General features: G+C 41.4%; 1 protein-coding gene across 1 annotated transcript in view; it reads left to right on the forward strand.

Annotated features, from left to right (window-relative positions):
- The window catches only part of CNKSR2 (connector enhancer of kinase suppressor of Ras 2), a gene marked incomplete at its 5' end in the record, with an annotated part of 227,995 nt that overhangs the window by 148,009 nt on the left and 57,046 nt on the right, over positions 1-22,940 (forward strand). The window contains 6 exons of the mRNA XM_015429085.1: positions 5,160-5,249; positions 6,528-6,742; positions 10,333-10,381; positions 13,429-13,601; positions 16,534-16,607; positions 19,935-20,006. Coding sequence (XP_015284571.1) covers positions 5,160-5,249; positions 6,528-6,742; positions 10,333-10,381; positions 13,429-13,601; positions 16,534-16,607; positions 19,935-20,006 — 673 coding nt within the window. The remainder of the gene's footprint in view (positions 1-5,159; positions 5,250-6,527; positions 6,743-10,332; positions 10,382-13,428; positions 13,602-16,533; positions 16,608-19,934; positions 20,007-22,940) is intronic.

The following is a 22,940-nucleotide window of genomic DNA, read 5'->3' on the forward strand; positions in this document are numbered from 1 at the left end:
AAATCTCCTGGTTTCTGTTCCCAATAATGTTCCCACCCCAGTGGGGACCTTGGGGGTCTGCAACAGCAATACACTCCTTTTCCTTGGCCCACCACACAACCTGCTCCTAAGGATCAGGAGAAGAAAAAGAAAGTTCATCCAAACAAGCATCATGCTCTCACTGACACAGCTTCACATCTTGTGTTGGGGATGGATCACAGGCTGAGTCAGAGGACACCTGAGAATACAGTGGCCGAGCCTTCAGCCCCGTCCCTAACAGAGGACTTAAAATTATACTCTAGAGAGTTGATTCAGATGGCCAAAGCACTGGATCTCGAATACCTGTCCTCGGAACCCCAACCCAGCAACCCAATTATGAAGGTTCTGTATTCTGACTCTGGTCCTGTTGCCTTGCCCATGCTTCAGGGTATACAGGATATTGCAATGGGCATCTAGTCCAAACCAGCCCATTGCAGCTTCTGCGAAGAAGCTCAAGAACCTATATAAAGTCAGAGAAGAAGAATGTGCATACCTTTTTCAACATCCGCAAATGAACTTCCTCATCTCAGAAGTCTTGCCAGCTAAAGGTAGAGCGGGAGCCCACTTGTCACCAATTGATAAGGAGAGCCGCAGATTGGACTGTTCAGGTCACAAGGTCTACTCAACAGGTGCAATGGGACTCTGGGTTGCAAATTTTACCACCATCATTTGTTTAGATTAGATACTGATCATGCTGATATAGCAAACATGTTTGTGTACATATGACCATACTATGACTGTAAATGTGAGGATTTGTATGTATAAAATAGCTATCACAAATAGGAATTGTTGTTGTTGTTCAGTCGCACAGTCGAGTCCGACTCTTCGTGACCCCATGGATCATCTCCCGCCAGGCCCTTCTGTCTTCCACCGTCCTCTGAAGTTGGCTCAATTTCATGTTCGTTGCATCGATGACACTGTCTAACCATCTCATCCTTTGCCGTCCCCGTCTTCTTTGACCTTCAATCTTTCCCAGCATCAGGGTCTTCTCCAGGGAGTGCTCCCTTCTCATTTGGTGGCCAAAGTATTTGAGCTTCAGTTTCATTATCTGGCCTTCCAGGGAACAGTCAGGGTTGATTTCTTTTAGGATTGACTGATTTGATCTTCTTGCAGTCCAAGGGACTCTCAAGAGTCTTCTCCAGCACCATAGTTCAAAAGAATCTATTCTTCGGCGCTCGGCCTTCCTTATAGTCCAACTCTCGCAGCCATACATGACTACTGGGAATACCATTGCTTTGACCATGCGGACTTTTGTTGGCAGGGTAATGTCTCTACTTTTTATCATGCTGTTTAGGTTTGCCATCGCTTTCCTCCCAAGGAGCAGGCGTCTTTTAATTTCATGGCTGCAGTCACAGTCTGCAGTGATCATGGGGTGGTACCAAATGTTGTTATGGGACTGCATGGTTCAGTTTGTTGACCTACTCCTGTATGACAAAAAAACCTGTTGCCAAGGTATTGCTCAAAAGTTGGGGAAGCAACAGTTAAATGCAGCCATACATGTGACCAACTGCCTCAGCAGAGCCATAGCTTCTGGTATTGTCCTCAGAAGACATTCCTGGCTGAGATCTTCTGCATTCCTCTAAGACACTAGAGCCAAAATAGAGGACATTTGAAGATCTAGAACTGTTCAGCAACCAGATGGATGACATCTTGGATCGCATACACAAAAATAAAACAACAGCCAAGTCTCTAGGGATTACTCCAGCACCTGCTCAACCTTACAAACAGGTATTCTCGAGGCACATCCAAAAATGTCAATGCTCTAGGCTTTACAGACGTTCAGATGATAGGTTTCAGGCCCCACAAGCAGTCCTAAAGAACCTTCTATTCCCAGCAGCCTCGGAGAAGGAAAAAATCTAAACCAAGGAGAAAACACCCCCTCAGTCCCCCAGGGAGCAACACCCTAGACGCTCAGCATCTTGACTAGTGTGGGATGTTTTCTTTTTGGACTGGCTGTCCAATTTTCTTGATTTCTGGTTAAAAATTACAAATGATTCTTGGTGCTCTTGGTGAATTTGGTGATTTTCCTTTATGGAACTTAGATCTAGGTAGTCAGCTGTTTTGGTCTGGAGCAGTAGAACAAATTTAGAGTCCAGCGGCACCTTTAAGACCAACAAAGGTTTATTCAAAAGCTCATACTTTGAATAAACCTTTGTTGGTCTTAAAGGTGCCACTGGACTCTAAATTTGTTCCCTTATTGAACTGTTCAGTTATTTTCCCCTGATCCCTTAGGGCCAAAAAGCCTGTGCTGTAGTTTGATTTTCACTTCCTCTTCTGGTTGTTGGCTGTTTGTTTTTGTTCAAGCAGAGGCCAGGAAAGGCCCTGGTTTTATTCCAATACAGCTTTTTATTCTTCTGGCATGGTGTGCCATAATAATAATAATAATAATAATAATAATAATAATAATAATAATAATAATAATAATAGTTACTTCATAGAGTTTGACTCTCTTCCTTCACTTCACACAACCCCATAGTACCCTCCTTGTTACCAGTGCATACATATAGATAGAGGGTGAGCAGTAAATTAGCATAAAGCATAATGTTTGCTAATTTATTGCTCACCCTCTACCTATGTATATGGACTGGTAATTTCCATTTCATTGTATCTGAAGAGGTGTGCATGCAAATGAAAGGTCATACCTTGAATAAAACATTGTTGGTGCCACTGGACTCAAAGTTTGTTCTGCTGCTTCAGACTCAACATGGCTACCCACCTGAATCTATCTTGTTGGAAGTAGTTTTCAGTCCCCAGGGCAATTCAAAGTAGCTTGAACTGATGGTCCCACTTACCAAACCTAGTTGAAGGAGTACCCTTTGGAACTAAGCCCCGCAATATATGGGTCATTATAGATGCCTTCCTGATGGGTTGGGGGGCACACTGTGGTATCCATAAAGTACGGAGGGTTGGGTCCCAGTCTGAATATAAAGCTTCACATCACAGTTTTTTTAAAATAATAATAATAATGGCTATTAGGCATGCTCTTACTTCTTTTACATCACTCTTGGACAGACAATATGTTCTCCTAGCAATAGGTAGCCACTTTTTATATAAACAAGCACAGAGGCACAGGTTCCATTTGTCTGTGCAGGGAAGCGTAACTCATCTGGAAATGGGCAATAGAGCATAGGGTGCAAATAATAGCCATTCACATTGCAGGACAAGACAATATCTTTGCAGACACACTAAGCAGAGACACAGACATAAACCAGGTGTGATCCCCGTGTTCAGAGAGTGGGGATTCCCGAACGTGGACCTTTTCACTTCCAGAGCCAACACGAAATGCTACTTATTCTGTACAAGGGCAGCTGTGGACAAAGAATCTCTTGGGGATGCCTTTCAGTTGCATTTTTATGGATTCCCACCTTTTGGAATTATATACAAGTTTATGGCCAAACTGAAGGCCAACAGAACTGCCTGCATTCTTCTTGCCTCCTATTGGCCTCAAAGAGTGTAGTTCCCAACCTTGTGGAAGTTGTCAAAGGGAGTTCACAGAATCCTGCCTCCCGCACACCATCTCCTGCTTATGGCCCCCATTCTACACCCCGAAGTGCATTCTCTGCACCTGACAGTGTGGTTGATTAGACAGGTTATCTCAAAGGGCAATAGAGGTCATTACTGCTTGTCATAGACCTTCCACACGAAAATCCTGTGTTTCTAAGTGGAATAGGTTTGCACTTTGGGCAAAGGGTCAGGGTATCAGTCCAGTCATGTGCACTTCGCCCAAGATTTTCAGCTATGTAGTTAAAGGATGGGGGCTTAGCCTCCTTGTCCATTAAAGTATATTTTCATAAGAGAAGCAATAGTTCCTTGGTGATCTCAGTACCTGAATCTCAGATATTCCTTAAAAGTTTAAATAATTTGTACCCCTCTGTTGCTCATCCTATTCCACAGTGGACTTTGCCCCTTGTGTTAGCTAAATAGTTTCATAAACTGTTTAAACCAATGGCAAAGTCTGAGTTGTCATTTCTCTCTTATAAAACAGCTTTCCTGGTAGCAATCGCTTCTGCATACAGGGTGGGGGAACTGAATGCACTAAGATGTGACCCACCCTTTACCAAATTCCATGCAGACAAGGTGGTGCCAAGACCCAGGCTGGATTTTTTGGCCAAGGAGGTCTCCAAATTTCACCTGAATATCATTCTCCCTGTATTTTTTCTTTCCCTGATCTCTGTCTCTGAACAAACACTGCATACACTAGGTGTCAGATGAGCACTCCTTTTTTATTTGAAATAGACAGATGAATTTAGAAAGGGTAGGAACCTGTTCGTTTGTTTGGAAGGCCCAGACAGAGAAAAAGCAGCAGCATCTCAGTCATTGTCTAAGTGGGTGGTGTCCATTATCAAAACAGCATACAGTGAAGCAAACTTACTTTGCCTTATCACTCTGAGAGCCCATTCCACCAGGGCTCAAGCTTAATTGGCAGCATTCCTGTCCCAGCTTTCACTAGATGATGTCTTTAAAGCAGCCACATGGTTCACATCTTCCACGTTTGTCTGGCATTACTCCAGAAAATCTGAACCGAAATCTGAATATGGGGAGGTAGATAGAGGTAGGTTGGCTGGTGGGTGGAAAGGAGAGAACGAAAAGAGGAGAGGCTGTGAGGGGAAGAGGAAATAGTGGGGAGGGAGTAATGAAATGCCTCCTGCAAGTTCTTGTAATTATCTAATTAGGTTAATTAGGAAAATACTTCACTGAAAAACAAGCATTGTTATTTGTATACATCCAAGAAAATATTTTTTTTTTAAAAAAAAACATTCTCTGGATAGAAATATTAAGTCACATTAGTCTGCTCACCTTGAATTGTTTGCAAGAGTAACTTAATCTGGAGACCAAAGTTTGAGTCCACTGGCACCTTAAAGACCAACAAAGTTTTATTTGAGGTATAATCTTTTGCATGTAACACAATTCTTCTTTATCTGAAGAAGTGTGCTTGCACATGAAAGCTTATACTTTAATTAAAACTTCGTTGGTCTTAAAGGTGCCACTGGACTCAAACTTTGTTCTGCAGCTTCAGACCAATACAGCTACTCACCTGAATCTATTAATATGGAGAATTCTTGTGAATTTAATTCTGTGGTCTTTTAACAAGTAATTTGAAGACAATGTAATTTAACAGTCAGGGTTTTTTTCCAATGCAGGCAAGCTAAGGCCGATATCTATGCCAGTAGAATATAATTGGGTAGGAGACTATGAAGAGCCTAGCAAGACAAAAAGAGATAGTAGAAGAGGTAAGTAACCTCAAACAGAATTCACTTTTTGTTTATATACATTTGACTGAATCATTACATGCAAACTTTCCTTAACTATTCCACATTGTTACCTACAAAACAGAAATCTGAAAAGCAGGTTGTGCTTTTAATATTCAAGGATTCTAGTTGCATGTTTATTAGTAGTAGTGTCCTAAACTGGAATTGAAAACTAATTGCCAGCCTCTTCTCAATTTAATTTGGTCATGCATAAAACTGTTGCACTTTGATGCTCAGAGAACAGCAGCGGGGAACTAATTTGCATTCAGCCCTACCTTTGATTCTTTTTTTGTTTTCCCATTATCTCTGTTAATAAATCTGAAGTGAGACAACTACTCTAAAATTCAACCAGATGTAACTTTTTCAGCCAGGTATCACTTTCACTTATAGTCTTTTGGTGTATGACTCATTGCAAAATATCTTTATGATAGTGTTATTATTTATTATGTTAATATAATAGTTAACTGCATTCTTTATAGAGCCCAACTACAAAATACACTTGACTCACTTTCCCCACAGCCATAGTTCAGATTCCAATTCAGGTCAGGGCTGTGGTGCTGGGGAAGGAGGGGCTCCAGCCTCTCTCCATGCCATTTCCCCAAGCCACAGCTGCACTGGGTCATATTATTTGCCTCCCTGGAGGCTGCAAGTGCACTGAGTATTGTACATGCAGCCCCACAACAAGGCAAAAGTCCCTCCCCCGTGTCTGTTTTGGCTCAGGAAAACAGCACGGGGTGAGGGGGGGGCTGACCCCACTTGTGGTAAAACATATAATGTTGTTTGAGTTATACAGTTAAATTACTGTATAGAAGAGGAATTTAATTGAGACTCAAGTGAATTCTGAAAGCCTTGAAAATAAGACTTTTTTTTTCTGTTTTATGATAAAATCTGGATGATTAGCATGTCTGTTCCACATATCTTAGGCCCTTATCCATAGATTTCTTATTCTTGGCAGGAGCCAATGGGGAGAATCAGCTGGTGACATTAAATAGAAGACAGCTAAAATATTAGAACACTCAACTGCCTTTGATAAACTCAGGCTGAAAAAAGTTGAGTTTTAATATATACTGATCTATTATATTGTGGTACAGCCATGAAACAAGTGGGTATACCTTTATTAAATGTCATCAAGGCACAGGATTCCAGTCAGTTATTTAACTCTTCTAAATCCATGAGAGTTATTCTACTAACCTTGGCAAGAGTTGCATTGCACAGCAAACACTGCTGATTTGCTAAGTAACCTTTTCAATTTCTGTCTAGAAAATTCACTACTTCGATATATGAGCAATGAGAAAATAGCTCAGGAAGATTACATGTTTCAGAGAAACAGCAAAAAGGACACAGGCAAAAAATCCAAAAAGAAGGGAGACAAAAGCAACAGTCCAAGTCATTATTCCCTGCTGCCCAGTTTACAGATGGACTCATTAAGGCAAGACAGCATGACCACCCCAGGTCCTGAAACCTCCATGTATCATGTAAGTAAAATGGGAAAATACTTCATTCTAAACAAAAGCTGAGTGGTGTGGCATGTGTCTGGTGCCTTTAAAACCTTTTCATTTTTATCTTACAACATTTCTTTAAGGAATCAGTATGACTTTATTTACAAGAGTTTAAAAATATTTAATAACAAATGAAGCAAAAAAGTCTCACAGTTTGGTATATGGCATTTGCTCATCTGTAATATTTCATTATGATAATAAATTGCTATTGTATAGACTTTCATATAAAAATTAGAAGCTATAGATAATGCAATGCTCCCACAAAGTTGGTAGACCATTCCCCATTGCTTGAATTCTGCCAAAAGTTAATTACGTATATGTCCCATTGATTTAAGAAATCCTTGACATACCTGCTGTGTGATGGATTGAATTCAATACTTTAAGAGTGATATGGTTTTTCATTTTAAACAGTAAACAGTATGTTACTAAAATTGGATGAGCACAAAAAAAATTCTAGACCATTAACATTCTTCAAAGTGTGAGGATGCTAATACATTTTCCAGCAATGTGCTCAAAATTAACATAAATTGTTTTTTTAGTAACCTAACAAATGGACAATTAAGGAAGCCAGTATTTGTAGGATCTTGAGTTTCTGGCTGTGTCCCAGATTTTGCTGTAGTGAAATGTTTTTAAAGCAGATGGTTATCTGCTGAGCTCAACTGGAAACAAATGACATGCTTTTATTTTAACAAACTCATTTCATGACTTCCTTTGGTACTACTGGGTGGATCTAATAAAGACTGTGTGAATTTATGATAACCTGTTCACATTGCATGTTAATAAATGAAATCTCCATAACTTAGAAATGTTATTTTCTTTCATCCTAATGATACATTAATTTGTATACAGCTGTGGGAAATTTCACCTTACTCATGCAATAAATTTATTGTCACTTAGTGTGATACAAAGTAAATTCATAATCTGCCATCAAAGTAATCCATGATGTATGGACAAAAATTGCATTGTATTTGTGAATTCTGTTTGTAATACAAAACAAAGCAATGTTTAAAATGTTGCATCTTTCATTAATAGCAAGTGAAGCAATATTTGAAATTTTGTATCTCTTCAAAAATTCCAAAGGTTTCAGAACTATGAATGTAATGCTGTATCTTATGAATCATACTAGATAATGTTCAACAAGATTACTACTTCATGAAAATTATTTTATGCTAATGTAATAGAACTAATACTATACTTTAAGGAAAAGGAAATAAATTCTGTTTAGAGTCTGAAGTTTTATCTACAACTATCTTGAAAAATCCCATAGATGCAGTATTAGAGAAAAGCAGTTATGGTAATGTTGGTATCCAATATTAAGAGAAGCAAAACAGATAAAACACCAGAAGATACAAGCTTCTGAACCAGTGAAAGATTTTTTCCCTATATCAATAGCAATTTCTATGAAAGAACCTATGTACAGCAAAAAAAAAAAAGTATTGTAATACCTTAGAGGGGCTGCCTCTTGGAATAGTTTTGGTATGCAGGTACAGGTGTCCAGGTGAAATGTACATGCACCTCATGTCAGCTGTGAATGGGAAGTGTTTCAATTGCCATTTTTGGTAACATACATGGAAGCAGTTAATGAGTCTTAGAAGTTTAGTGCATCTGTGTGTATGTGTAGCAATGCATATTTTAAAAAGAGTGACATGCTTTTGTCTAGAACTGCTTTGTTGACTTGTTAGTGAAAAGCGTCTGCTGAAATACTGAACAGTGAAGGTCAAGACATTACTTTAATGTCGGGCAACAGAGTGTTATAATAATGAACAAAATTAATAATTATAGAATGATTAAAATTAATTAAAGCAGTTTTTAAACAGGAGTTCAGCAGTTGTATCCTAAGCAAAGTTGTACCATGGATTAAGCAGCGGCCTTGGAAGGCTTTAGCTTTGTTTAAGATTGTGCAGGAAGTTCTTCAAAGTTCTCATCATCCCGTTGCAGCATATGTTGCTTGGAATATTTTCCAGTTTCTTAATAAATTGAAAACAATACTGTCCAAACACCCTAGCTGTTTTCCCCCTCTTCTCATTTTAAATGTAATACCTTACAATTATTGTGCTTGTTACACGGTGTTTTCATAAGACTGTTGGTTGCTATGGAGGCACATTTGCATGAATAAAATACTGAAAAAATGTCTATAGCAGTAAGTCATAGTCTCAGGTTCTTACACCAAGTAATCTCTACAGACTCATTTGTAGGTGGATATAAAACCAGTGGCCCATCTAGTCCACCATTCTGTTTCACACGATTACCAGCCTAGTACCCTGTAAGGTCTCTGTGGCACCAGGTCCCCAGATACTCAATATGTTCTTCCCAGAGGAGTGCACCTAATTACATGACCTTGCAGTCCCAGAAAATTTTCTTTCAGTTGTGAATGGCACTGGGTTTTCATTAGCTCTTGTTTTGTGGCAGAAAAAATGAGAAGTTGTGCATATCTTCTAATGCTCCCAGATTTGGCAGGAGCTACCTTTTAACATCCAGGTTTTGTTAGTCTTAAATTAGTCTCCCTTCCCTTTGATTCAATTCAAGGTTTTACTTGGAAAATTGAGGAAAGATTTGCATCCAGAATATTGGGCTTTTTAAAAGCTCAGTTCCAGATTGGAACTAATTTATACTTTGTGCCTGGTGACATAAGTGGAAGCCCAAATGCTTCTCCCATCCTGTGTAAGCTTGACTTTATAGTTTGATTTTGTTTATATCACTACCTTTCAGGCCACTAATAGCTCCCAAGGTGATATACAAAAAATAAAATTCATATCAAAAATGCATTAAAACCTGCAAACCATCCTATATCTGTAAAAGCAGCAGCAAAGTTATCAATAATTAAAACAGTATAAGCAGCATATCTGAAAAGGAAAACAGTAAAAGCAGTCATCACATTAAAAAAAAACAAATCAAAAAAGTGGTTTCTTGCCGGTCATTTTTTTGTCTTTCATTTTATACATACTTTACAGTCTTTCCTTTTTTGCATATATTACAATATGCCTTAAATTGCAGTGAAGCACACCCACAGGCACTATATTTTCCTATCTGTTGGGACTATCAGTGGCAAATAGCTTTGTTTCCATATGGGAAGCTAAGTGCTAAAATACTACTGAGGCACATTATTCTCTGGATAATGGACACTGGGCACAGTCCAGTATACCAGTCAACAACTGTATCACTCACACTTGGTTGAGGACAGCACTGGGACAACGCGTAGTCTGGCACTCTCACACCCTCCATTCTCCGCAACCCCCCTAGGAGGCACGTGGAAGCTGAAATTTTTCCGTCATCTTAGAAAGGATTGTTTTATTTGTTGATAAGCACATTCTGTATTTTACTGCTTGTTTTAACTTCACTTTATTTGTTGCATTTACCTTTGTTGTAAGCCACCCTGAGCCCTGCTTGTAGGGAAGGGCAACCTAAAAATCTAAATAAATAAATTCATTTGAGTTAGCTTGCACAAAAGAACTTTCAATAATTGTGTCAAGTATCTGTACTTTTTAATTGTTGTTGTATATTAATTACTTCATTGTTATTGGCATAAACTAATTAAGTGGCATGTTGTTTGTTGGATTCTTTCATAGACATTTCAACAATCCTCTCTACAACACAAGTCTAAAAAGAAGAACAAAGGTAAATATGATAAATAGCTTCTTGTAGGTCTTATGTAAATTAGTATTTAATTTTTGTACTGTGTGGGGGAGGGAAGCAGGAGACTGCTTGTGGGGGGGGGCAGCAGGCACACGTGGTGAGGTGTTGTGTGTGTGGTTGAAGCTGTCAAGAAATAGAAAGGTAATGCCTAAAGGGTGGGGCTAATTTACATAGTGTGGGGGGAATGACAGCAAAGGCAGAGAAAGAGGAGTTGTGGGTTTGTTTCCCTCCTGCCTCCTCTGACTGCAGCTCAGTGAGGATTGAAGAAACCACTACATATGGGTTGGAGCTGAGTGGCTGGCACTGCCACCACTGCACCAAATGGCTTAGTGATTCTTCAGATAGCGACCATGAGGGGAGTGGGCGCATGGAGAGTCAGTTAGCTGATGAAGGGACAGGGACAGTGGGGAAGAGAGGAGGAGAAGGGCTGGCATGTGGATTGTGAGGCAACTGGGCTGTCTTGTGCATGCTGCTCTGTGAGGGAAAGAATTCCTGGCCTTGGAAGCGAGTGGAGAAGCAAAGGGAAATAGTGGTGCTGATGTTGCCACCACACATCTGAACAGTCGCATAGCCGGGAAGCAGAGTGAGTGTTGGGGCAAGGGGATGGTGACCTTCCTTGTCCCCCCACGTGTTCTTAGCCCATGAGGGAAAGGGGGTCACAGGGGGGGAAAGTACCCTCTGGATGTTTTGGAAACTGCCTCTCTGTCAGGCCATTCCTCAGCCCCACTGCATCTGTGGGAAATGCAGGAGGGATGAGAACTGGGAGTGAGGGGATCTGGAGGAGCCTGGTTCAGACGCCTCTCCTATTGAGCCAGGATCCTGTCATCTGGGTCACCTAGAGCCAGTTGCTCAGCTTGGCCCACCTCACAGGGTTTTTGTTGATGGTGGGGATGGGGTGATAGAGGGGAAAATCCAGTGTGCCTCCTCGAGATCCTCAGAGGCAGGATGGGGGAAGAGAGGAAACAGAATTCGATAGATGGATTGTAACTGTGCTTGGCTGCTAAGGCTGGGCGTATGGGGGGGGGGGGTTGCTGCTGCTGAAAAACTACCGTATTTACTCCCAAGGACAAAGACTCATCTCCAGAAAAGTAACTAATTCATATGGAAGTGTAAGATACCCTTCTTTTTATGGTATCCCTTGGGGGAAAAACTCATCCTGCATATGATTAAAAACATGTATTGGGGCTTTTGTTCCCCAGCTTTTGTTTGTATTTGGAGTAATAATTAATTGACTGCACCTGTGTCCTTTATAAAGTTTATATCTTCAGTATCCAGCATTACATTTTATGGAATACATGACCCAGCCCAGCAAAGTAACATTTGTGTCAGATCTGACCCTCATAACAAATGAGTTCGATACCTCTGGTTTAGACATTGTGTTTGCATATATTTTAAACATGGACATTCTAAAATAAACCTAAACTTCAACCTTGTATTCAAAGTTTTCTCAGTGCTTGATGTCTTTAAAAGAGTGCCTTCGCCTCCACATTCTTCCATGTTCCCTAAATCCATGCAACGGTCACCTCCAGGCTGGACTACTGTAACTCGCTCTTCATAGGGCTGCCTTTGAGGCTGACCTGGAAACTCCAGCTGATCCAGAATGCAGCCACATGGGTCCTTACTGGGACCCATTGTATGGCACATATTCAACATGTGCTGTGTGAGTTGCACTGGCTTCCTGTGGAGTACCAGATCAGATTTGAGGTTCTGATGTTAGCCTTTAAAGACTGGGACCCACATACCTTCGGGACCACCTCTCCTGGTACACCCCCAGAAAAACTTTTTGCGTCAAAGATAAGAACATCCTGGTGGTCCCCGGCCTGAGAGACATCCAGCTGTCCTCAACTAGGAGTTGAATGCCCTGGTCCCTACCGGGCGGAACTCGCTGCTGAATAACATCCATACCCTGTAGGACTTGTTGCCGTTCCACAAGGACACGTAAGGTAGAGATGTTCTGCCAGGCGTTTGGTTGAGGACAGCGATAGTCTTCCATTTAGTCTGGCACTCTTTCTCCTCTTTCTTTTGGTGTAGTGGTTAAGTGCGCGGACTCTAAGCTGGGAGAACCGGGTAGGATTCCCCACTCCTCCACTTGCAGCTGCTGGATGACCTTGGGCAAGCCATAGTTCTGTCAGAGCTGTTCTTGAAAGAACAGTTCTCAAAAGAGCTCTCCCTGCCCACCTACCTCACAGGGTGTTTGTTGTGGGGAGGGGAAGGGAAAGGAATTTGCAAGCCACTCTGAGACTCTAAGTGAAGACCGGGTATTAATCCAATCTCCTCCTCCTCCTCCTCTTCTTTCCCTGCCTTCCTCCTCCACGAGGCAATGAAATTATCACAATCAAATTGGCTTAGCCTGCTGTAAATTGTGTTTTATGTATTAATGTAATTTTGAAATCTTTTGTAAAATTGCAATTTTATCACTGTTGTACACTGCCTTGAGCCCCGCTTTTCAGGGGGAGGGCAGCCTGAAAGTTGAATTTAATAAATAATAATAAATAAAAGCAGGGGTCATTTCGTAGAAAAAGAGCTAGGGGGACTCATTAGCATAACTCATTAGCATATGCCACACACCCTGACATCACCAGAAGTGTGTCCTCCCCACAGCCGGCGGCGACCTCCAGCGGGCACCAGCAGGGAGCTCCAGGCCCCGCTCTCCCGCACCTCACCCGGGGGGATGGCGTCCCCCCGCGTCCCCCCCCAAATGACCCCTGAATAAAAGTAAAGGCACTCTTTAAAGACATCATACATTGAGAAAACTATGAATACACATTTGAAGTTTAAATTTATTTTGAAATTCCATGTTTACTACCAAATAGCAAACATAGTGAAGGCTGTGGGAGTTTAAGACCTTGAGCTTGAGTTTTAAGACCTTCACTATGTTCGCCATCTAGTAATAAACTATGCCTCTATTTCTACTGCTTATTATGAGGGACAGCACAGAGTTCCACCCTCATTAAAGTATAGGCTAGATGGTGGGTTCCATTGAGGAAAAAGAATTGTGTGATTAAAACGAATTTCCTTGTTATTCCCAGCCACTGCTCAAAGTAAGAGTAGAAGGCGAATTTCTTGTAAAGATCTTGGTCGTGGAGATTGTGAAGGCTGGCTTTGGAAAAAGAAGGATGCCAAGAGTTATTTCTCACAAAAATGGAAAAAATACTGGTTCGTTCTGAAGGATACTTCTCTGTACTGGTATATCAATGAGGAGGTAAGAAACTGACATATATGTTACTCTTCTTGCAGAGAGCATAAGAGCACCTAAAACATCATCCTGTTTACACAGTGGCCAACCACATGCCTTTGGAAGGCCTACAAGCAGAGCAAGGAGGGGGGAAAAATCTCTCTTTTGCTCCCTCTAAAACTGTTTTCAGTTGGTTAGTGTCTCTAAACATGGAGGTTCCATTTAGTCTTCATAGCTGATTGCCATTTATGTATTTACTTACTGCATTTCTACCATTTTTTTGTCCCCGGTGGGTATCCAAAGTGGCTTATAACCATTTGTGAGATTGTGAGGTAATTTAGGCTGAGAGAGCGAGAGAGAGAGAGAGAATGGCTGGTCTGAACACACCCAGCAAGCTTCAATGGCAGATTGTGGATTTGAACCTGACTCTCCCAGATTCCAGTCCAACACCTTAACCACTACATCATAGGAGCTGATGAACTAAACTAGCAGCCATGACCACATTCTCTGGCAGTTAATTTCATAATATAACGTGTGTGTGAGTGAAGCAGTACTTCCTTTTTTCACACTTGAATCTGCTGCTACTTGGCTTCATTGAGCCAAGAGGAAAGGCAGGCTGCAAATATTTTAATAAATAAATAGGTTCCCATGAGTTTTAAAATTACGGAGAAAAAGTTCTCTCTATCCACTTTCCCCATATGGTGGACTCTTGCCATTTACTAGGGATCACTGAATGAAGAAATCTGTGAATACTGGGAATTAGGGGGCCTTTGATGAGGGAAGTCCAAATCCCAGGAGTAAAAAGCCCACTAGCACCTTTAAGACTAACAAACTTTATAGTAGCATAAACTTTCGAGAAACACAGCTCTCTTCGTCAGATCCATGGAGGATGTGAAGTAACTAGCCAGAGATGTATAAGTGGTAAGGGGAGAGAGCAACACCAAATTCCAGGAGGGTTATGATTGAGCCTACGTACTACAGTCATTATCCAATGGTGACTTAACCCTGTGGCAGATAATTCTGAGGCAGATGTAAAGTGCCTTTTAAAATGAGCAGCTTTGATCTGTGGCAGTGAGAGCTACTGCACTGGAAACAATAAATAAAACTATGAAAGTATGCACAATTCTTTCCTGCTCATATATCAAATTAATTGCCTCCAAGGTGTGCTGAAGATGGGTCATTTCAGTATGTACCATCTCTTGTTTGGCTGAAAAGCAGCTTCTATATATTAAGTTTCTCACCACCGAGCACTATCCTATTGTATTATTGTATAGTATTAGAAGCTCTAGTAACAATTCAGAGCCACACTTTTAAGGAATTTTCCAATTCTCTTTCATGAGCATAAAATGCTTCATGCATTAGCATGCATTTCCCATTGTAGGCATCAACTGTTTCTCATACAAAAAGTTTGTAAATCTTGTACTCAACTGATTCAGTATCTGTATTGTGTTGCCTTAGCCTCTGGCATTGGTTGGCTGAATGTTGTGATGGTTTGGAATGTTCACTTGCTCAAGCAATACTTTTGTAGTCCAGTTTCTGTAACAGAGTGGAATGTTGTTTGATAGAAATTTAAAACTCAACCAGGAACTTAATGGGCATGAGGAAGAGATCTCAAGAAACTGGCAAGCCAAAGGGGGAAAGCCCAGAAGCAAGAAAATTGCAAGAAGGCCAATGATCTGAAAAAAAGAACCTGAAGGAAGCATAGGTAGGGAAAGGGGCTTGGGAGAAAAGGACACAGGAATCAGTGATGTTTTACAAGAAGGGCCTATGAGTTATGGGGAGGACAAGAGCTGGTAAAGAGACAATGTACCTAAATGTCTGAGGCAAAGTGAGAAGCAGGAACCTAAAGCCTTGGCTTCTGTATGGCAGCTGTGCTTTTGGAGCGTATACGTATCACTCTCTTCTATCCATCCTGTTTCTGTGTTTTCCCTAGTGTTACCAGCTCTGGGTTGGTAGATTCCTGAAGATTTGAGTGTGGGGTTTGGGGAAGGAAGGGACCTTAGTGGGATATAATGCCATAGAGTCCATCCTCCAAAGCTGCTATTTTCTCCAGGGAAACTGATCTCTGTATCTGGAAATCATTTGTAATTCTGGGAGATCTTCAGGCCCCACCTGGAGGTTGGCAAGCCTAGTTTTTCCCTATATGGTCTTTCCCATATCTGGTTTGGTATGGCCATTTGGAAAAATTGCAGTCAAAGCTTGCTTGGACACTGGAGGGCAAGATGTGCATTTTTCTAGATCCCACTCACATGAGCACCATTTTCCTTGCCTTGGCCAGTGCAGGTAACCATTCCCCCCAAACTCATATACTAGAGGGCTTTTAAAAAATTTGGAATTGCTAGATCACTATAGCATTATAACAGTCTTTTGCAACAATGTAGTAAGTGGGGTTTTTTGTTTTGTTTTTAAGCAAGACTCTGGTCCTTTTTGTTACAAGGGAAAATGAGGAGGCTGCATTCACAACAGCAATGAGAGATGCACTGATAATTGCCTATTTTTGAAAGTAGCTTATGTCTGGTTGGAGGCAAGCAGCTGGAACAGTATTACCAAATTTAATTCTGAATCTACAGAATAGCTTCTTTGAAGGCCAGTTCACCTGTTAAAAATGCCTTTGTGTTCTCTCTGTGGAAGGTAAACAAACGTACTCAGAACTTAATTCCCAGATGTGCACAAGTCTGATTTTCACAAGGACCATGGCATTCAGGGACCTGGAGAAGGGCTTAAGCTATCCTCCCCCTGCCACCGTTTTCCTACCTGAAATGGTCCTAGGGAGCCACTGTTTGCCTGGTGGAGGGAACATATCTCACCAGTACATATTTGAAGCAGCCTTCCAGTAACATGCATCCATGGATTCTTGTGAATGTTTTGATAAGATAATAAATACAGGACTCTTATCTGGTGGCCTTGTGATTTAGTTGGCTGCTCTGTTAATTTTTCTTTCATCTTTTCATGTCCACAGGATGAAAAAGCAGAGGGATTCATCAGCCTACCAGAGTTTAAGATTGATAGAGCTAGCGAATGTCGCAAGAAATAGTAAGTATATTAGAAGTAACATTTAAGAATAGATGAATTATAAATGCTGAAACGCTTCCTCTGTTTTGAGAAAACCTTACTTGTTACTTATTATTTTATGAATTCCCTTATTACTGTTAAATAAATTATGTATTGTTATTATATATTACTACAGAAACCCATTGTTTCTAGTACTTAGAGGTAGGGTTGAAAGCATTTTGGTTGATGGTCTTTACTGTTGATTTTGAGGATTAGATTTTTTTTTCTGCTTCCTTTTAATTGATTGCATTAGTAGAATACTTTTCAATTATTAATCTGTGATACATTATATTTTTGCAAACCTTGATCTACAATTAGGAGAAAGGTATTTTCAGCTGGACATCCAGGCAAATGTCTCACGTGATCTAATGCAGTCAGTATCCTGAGCTCAATGCCTGCTTACATTAGTGGAGTCTTGTGCCAGTGTAACACCCTAAGAGTGCCCTCTACGCCCTCTCACCAAAGCAGCACCATGATATACCACGGAGCTGTGGAGGATGAAGCAGGAGCTAATTATTTAGAATTATTCATTCTATTATGGCTCTGCCACAGGGCAGACCAAATAGCAGGGAATTGGCCATTGGCTGCGAGGCATATGCGAGCTATTTCTCAGATAAGATTGTGACACTCCGCCTGGACCTCCCAACCACAATTGAGACAGTAAGAGAACTGGAAGCCCCTTGTCCGTCTTGTGGTCCAATATTGGCCCAGTTCAATCGACTCTCCCAGGAGGAAGTCAACAGGATCCTGGCAGCGGTAAGGCAACTGCTTGCCTCCTCGACCCATGCCCTTCCTGGTTGGTGAAAGCCTGAGGGGAGAGCATTCAGGTCCCTCTGGGAGAAATTATCAACTTTTCCCTTTCTACTGGGACCTTCCCAGAGGCTTTGAAGGAGGCAGTAGTTTGTTCGCTCTTGAAAAAACCATCATTGGACCCTACTGCCCAGTGTCAAATTTACCATTCCTGGGTAAGGTGGTTGAGAAAGCGGCGGCTGAACAACTCCAGACTTTCCTGGATGATGCATCCATCCTTGATTCCTTCCAGTCCAGCTTCCACCCTGGTTGTGGGATGGAGATGGCTCTGGTCACGCTTACATATGTCCTCCGTAAACATCTGGATCAGGGTGGATCGGTGCTGCTGTTACTATTAGATCTAATGGTGGCGTTTGATATGGTCAACTATTGACCCACTGCCTCGCCGATGTAGGAGTTCAGGGGACTGCCTTGAAATGGTTTTCCTTCTTCCTCCATGGTCAGGGACAGAGGGTAGCACTTGGCGAGAGGGTCTCCCTGCTATACCCACTGGAATGTGGAGTGCCGCAGGAGGCGATTCTCTCGCCAATGTTATTTAACATCTATATGCAACCCCTCGCCCAGTTAGTCTGGAGTTATGGGCTGGGTTGTCATCAGTATGTTGATGACACCCAGTTCTATCTGTTAATGGACGGCTGTCTGTCTTCCATTCCTACGAACTTGGCTGAGTTTTGGATGCTGTGGCTGGATGGTTGTGGCAGAGTCGGTTGAAGCTAAATCCATTGAAGACGGAGGTCCTGTACCCAGGTCAGGGGGGGGGTTGGATGTGGGCACCAGGCTCCCCACACTGAAAGGGGTGCCTTTGGTGCCGGCCCAGACAGTGAGGAGTCTGGGAGTGACACTGGATGCCTCTCTTTCCATGGAGGCCCAGGTTGCTGCAGTTGCCAGATCTGCGTTTTTCCATCTTAGGCAGATCAGGCTACTGAAGTCCTATCTTTTCCCCCCAAGACCTAGCAATGGTGACCCATGCAATGGTCACTTCATCTGCTGACATCAACACCTGTGCGGGCTCACGTTAGGCACGTGCTTCACCAACTGCATTGATTGCCAGTTGAGTTTCGGATTCGCTTCAAGGTGCTGGTTTTGACTTTTAAAGCCTTATACGGCCTGGGACCAACATATCTAAGTGCCCGCCTCTTCCCATATATGCCTCAAAGAGCATTACACTGTAAAGATCAACACCTCCTGGTGGTCCCTGGCCCAAAAGACACCCGTCTTGCCTCAGCCAGGGCTTTCACTGTCCTGGCCCCAGTCTGGTGGAACATGCTCCCTATTGAGACCAGGGCCCTGCGGGATCTTCTTCAATTCCGCAGGGCCTGCAAGATGGAGCTGTTCCACCAGGCCTTTGGTTGAGGCAATGCGCACCAGTATATGGCCTCCCTGAGGTTGCTGTCACTCATCCACTTATTGACCAACAACAACTGGCCTTTAACTCACCACACCATTGGGCCAGAACTTTATAGCTAACTTATGCTGTTTCAAGCTGTACCCATTGTTTTAATTGTTATAACATTTTATCATGTTTTAAATTGAAATTGTATTTATTATAATGATGTTATCGGCCCTGAGCCCAGTGGCAGGATATAAATGCAAATAATAAATAAATAAATAAATAAATAAAAATTGATGCTCCAGAGGTTGAGAAAATTATTTTGGCATTTGGCTGAAATGGAAAGGACCTGTGCAATACCCATTAGTGTGACTGACTTCATGACTGTAAATTCAATCTTGTAAAAATTGGTCAACACATTTTGTTTTTTATATTTAGCTAAGAGTTTGTAACTGAAAGTAATGCCTGAAGCACAGTGGTATGAAACTCATAGAGACTTCTCTGCTAAATCAAGTTTGCGCAAATAGTATTCTGTTCAGAAACCTTTATGACACCTTTACCTACCAAACACAATTTCCCAGATGCTTATACCATGTTCTTTCAGCAAACATTCAGTGAATCAAGCTACAATTTGAACTGTCTCTGGGTTCAAGGTACAATACAACTGTTATTTAGTTAGATGTGGAGAGCAGGAGGAGGAGATTGGATTTATACCCTGCCCTTCACTACCCAAGGGAGTCTCAGAGCGGTTTAGAAACCCCTTTCCATTCCCCTCCCCACAACAGACACCCTGTGAGTTAGGTGGGGCCGAGAGAGCTCTTTTTCAAAAACAGCTGTGCCAGAACTATGGCTTGCCCAAGGTCATCCAGCCAGGTGCAAGTGGAGGAGTGGGGAATCAAACCCGGTTCTCCCAGATTAAAGTCCGCGCACTTAACCACTGCACCAAACTGGCTCTCAAACTGGCTCTCTATGGTTAATGTTATTAATGTGCCTTTGAAAAAGTACATTTTGATTATATTCCAAAAGGTAATTAAAATGCAAATATTCTTGCTTTTAGACTTATGTCAATATTGAATGTAAGTACATAAAATGAAATGATAACTTTAATATAAAAAGCTGCATGCTTTAATATTTTATTTACTGTGTTTTGTGCTATTTTTCTTCCACAGTGCATTCAAGGCCTGTCATCCTAAAATCAAAAGCTTTTATTTTGCTGCTGAACATCTAGATGACATGAACAGGTAGTGAAACTTAATATGTGTAAACCATCATCCTTGAATATGAAACTCAGTTAAAGGGATGACTCAGTAGCCAAAGAAAATATATCAGATATTTTTCCATTTCATCACAGTTTTCATCTCACATGACAGGCATGTGCAAATACACTCATATAAACTCTTTTGCAAGCATTATAGGTGGTCATGTGTATATGTCTGTGTGAATGAGTGAGAGCAGTGGGGAGAGAACACAATACGTGGCTGTAAAAGAATTGTTCTTACTTCTGCCAAGCCTGTACTGAATCCAGAGCCTAAATCATTTGATTTAGAAAAGAGAAAGGAAAGGCTAGCAAAATTGTCCCTCATCACACTAATTACCTGCTTAGCAGAATGGATTTTTAAAAGGCACAAATTAAAGAAACCACAGCTGAATTTTATCAAAAGGGCAGAAAAAATCTATGTGAGTTAAAGAAGTATTTTAGTATTTTTAGCACTGTTAGAAGTAACTATGATTAGTGAAATATGGTTTGTAAATTCAGTGCAGTTTTAAAGACCCAAACTCAGTGAAACATTTCAGATTCATTTCAAACATTTCTGAACTTATAATATTGTGACATTATTTTAAATTAACTTTTTTGAAGTTCAGAAATCAGGCTTCCAATAGCAACCTGATTACTAATTGATCCTCGCAATGGCGAGGGTTCACTGGAGATCTCTCTACAAAGTCTCCTTCCCTCTCCTTCACATATTGAATACTGGGATTGTAGCATCTGAGGGACCAGTGCTGTACCAAGGGGTTGGTGAGAGGTGCACTCCACCTCAGGTGCAGTTTGAGGAGGGCCCTTGAAGCCAGCATCATGCTATATTCAGCTGAACATTTTTCCTTTTATTTTTAAAGTGCAGTTCTTGCTGCAGCCACTAGGGGCTCAAGGAAGTCTGAGCATAGCAAAGAGCACTCCAGGATTGGCTAGATTTCACTTTCTCCAAGACTGAAGCAAACTTGCTTAACAGATCGTATAGCCAAGCCAGCACGCTGATCACTGCTACAGTAATTGCCAGCCTGCAAGTCAATTTTTCCAATATACTAGCCTTTCTCGCTTCCTTTCTTTCCACCCAGCTCAGCCACAACTTACAAAGCAGTGGTTAGGGTGTTGCAGCAAGATAAAACAACTGTTCCCTCTCAATTTCTCTCCATCTTTTCCATGTTTCTCATTCATTTCTGTCTCCACCTAATTTTTCTGTGTGTCCCCCCCATTTATTTTCGCTTCTTGATATCAAGACCTTCTCATCCCTATCCTGCTTGGTGATAGAATGTATTTAAGAGTAGTGTAGTAGCAAACCTTTGTTAATGTCATGGATAGAAGGCACTGGGTTTACTGGGCACTGTACATTGTACTGGTTCTGCTGGGCTTGCAAGAATGCCCCCCCCCTTCAGTTTCTGCTGCAGAGATTCTCTGGTTTAACTTTAGTCCTTTGGAAACAATGGAGGATGGGGGCACCTTGTTTGAGGGGTAGTATGTTTTGTAACATCCAGCCTGGTGAAGTTTGTGATCATTATTTTGTGTTACTTTGACTAGCGTTAGTTAGTAAAAGTTAGTACAGTTGCTCTGAGCTCTCAAAAATGCCATCTAGATGTTTGGGATGGTCAGCTTTTGTACTTCAAAATGGTGAATAAAAGCCCTCCCAAGTGCCTGCTCAGAACACGAGTGCCGTGATGGATTTTTTGTTGTTGTTGTCAAGTCACAGCTGATTTACAGCAACCCTGTAGGGGTTTCAAGGCAAGAGACGTTCAGAGATTGTTTGCCATCACCTGCCTCCATGTTGGCTCTGCTTAGCTTCTGAGATCTGATGCGATTAAGCTATCCTGGGGCTACTTAGGTCAGAACTAGGCTGAAGTAATGTGACTGGCCCAAGGTCACCCAGCAAACTTCCATGGCACAGGTAGGGATTTGAACTTTGATTTCCTCAATCCTAGTCTGACACTTTAGCCATGCTGGCTCTCATGATGGAATAGCGTGTTAGAATTTGAATTTTTTTTTTTTACTGCGTTTCTTTTCTAGCCATTAAAACAAGTTTGGGTCCAGTGGCACCTTTAAGACCTTTAAGACCAAACTTTGTCCTGCTGCTTCAGACCAACATGGTTACCTACCTGAATCTATTTTCTGGCCACTATTATCATTTTTTTAATGTAATTATTATCACCAAAAATAATTTTGTCTTACAGAGGAGAGGGGTAAACCCAGCCTAGCTTGATCTTATCATATCTCAGAAGCTCAGCAGGGCCAATGCAGAGGCAGACAGCGGCAAACCATCTCCAAACGTCTCTTGCCTTGAAAACAGTACGGAGTCACCATAAGTCAGCTGTGACTTGACAGCAAAAAAAAGGGGGAGTGTTAAAAAATTAACTGCCCTGGGCACCAAATAGGCTGGGTACGCCACTGCCAGTGACCCTGGGAAATATAATTCCCAGAAAGTATGTCTTAGTTTGAATTTTCTATCATGGGTGTTCAGACCACAGCAACACAAATTGCAGTGGGGTGGCTCACTGCCAATCTTCGTTTGCACTTCTACCCCTTGCATCCCCTGCAACGGCATGCCATCATACTGGCAGGATGATACTGAAGGACCACAGTGTATCTCTCCCCTTTCAGCAATGTCCACACATACTGTTGTGAGAGCATGCACAGAATAGATACATGTTGTGGGCATGGGGTAATAGTTGCAGCTGTTCCAGTCTGGGCCTTTTCACAAAGTGGATAAATAACTAAGTGAATAAAATAGCCTTCTTCCTATGTATATGCTTTTAAAACATTTTTCTCTACAGAAGAACTGGTGCAAACAAGCAAAAATATGTATAAAGGAAGAAAAAATGTTTTGGGAATAATGAGTATTTTAATTTTTCTTTTAAATTTTTAAAATTATGTATTCATGCAAAAAGGCAAAAACTAATAATTGTTT

The sequence above is a fragment of the Gekko japonicus genome, unplaced genomic scaffold (genome assembly GCF_001447785.1).
Source record: "Gekko japonicus isolate JY-2015 unplaced genomic scaffold, Gekko_japonicus_V1.1 scaffold1825, whole genome shotgun sequence".
Classification (NCBI taxonomy): Eukaryota; Metazoa; Chordata; class Lepidosauria; order Squamata; family Gekkonidae; genus Gekko; species Gekko japonicus.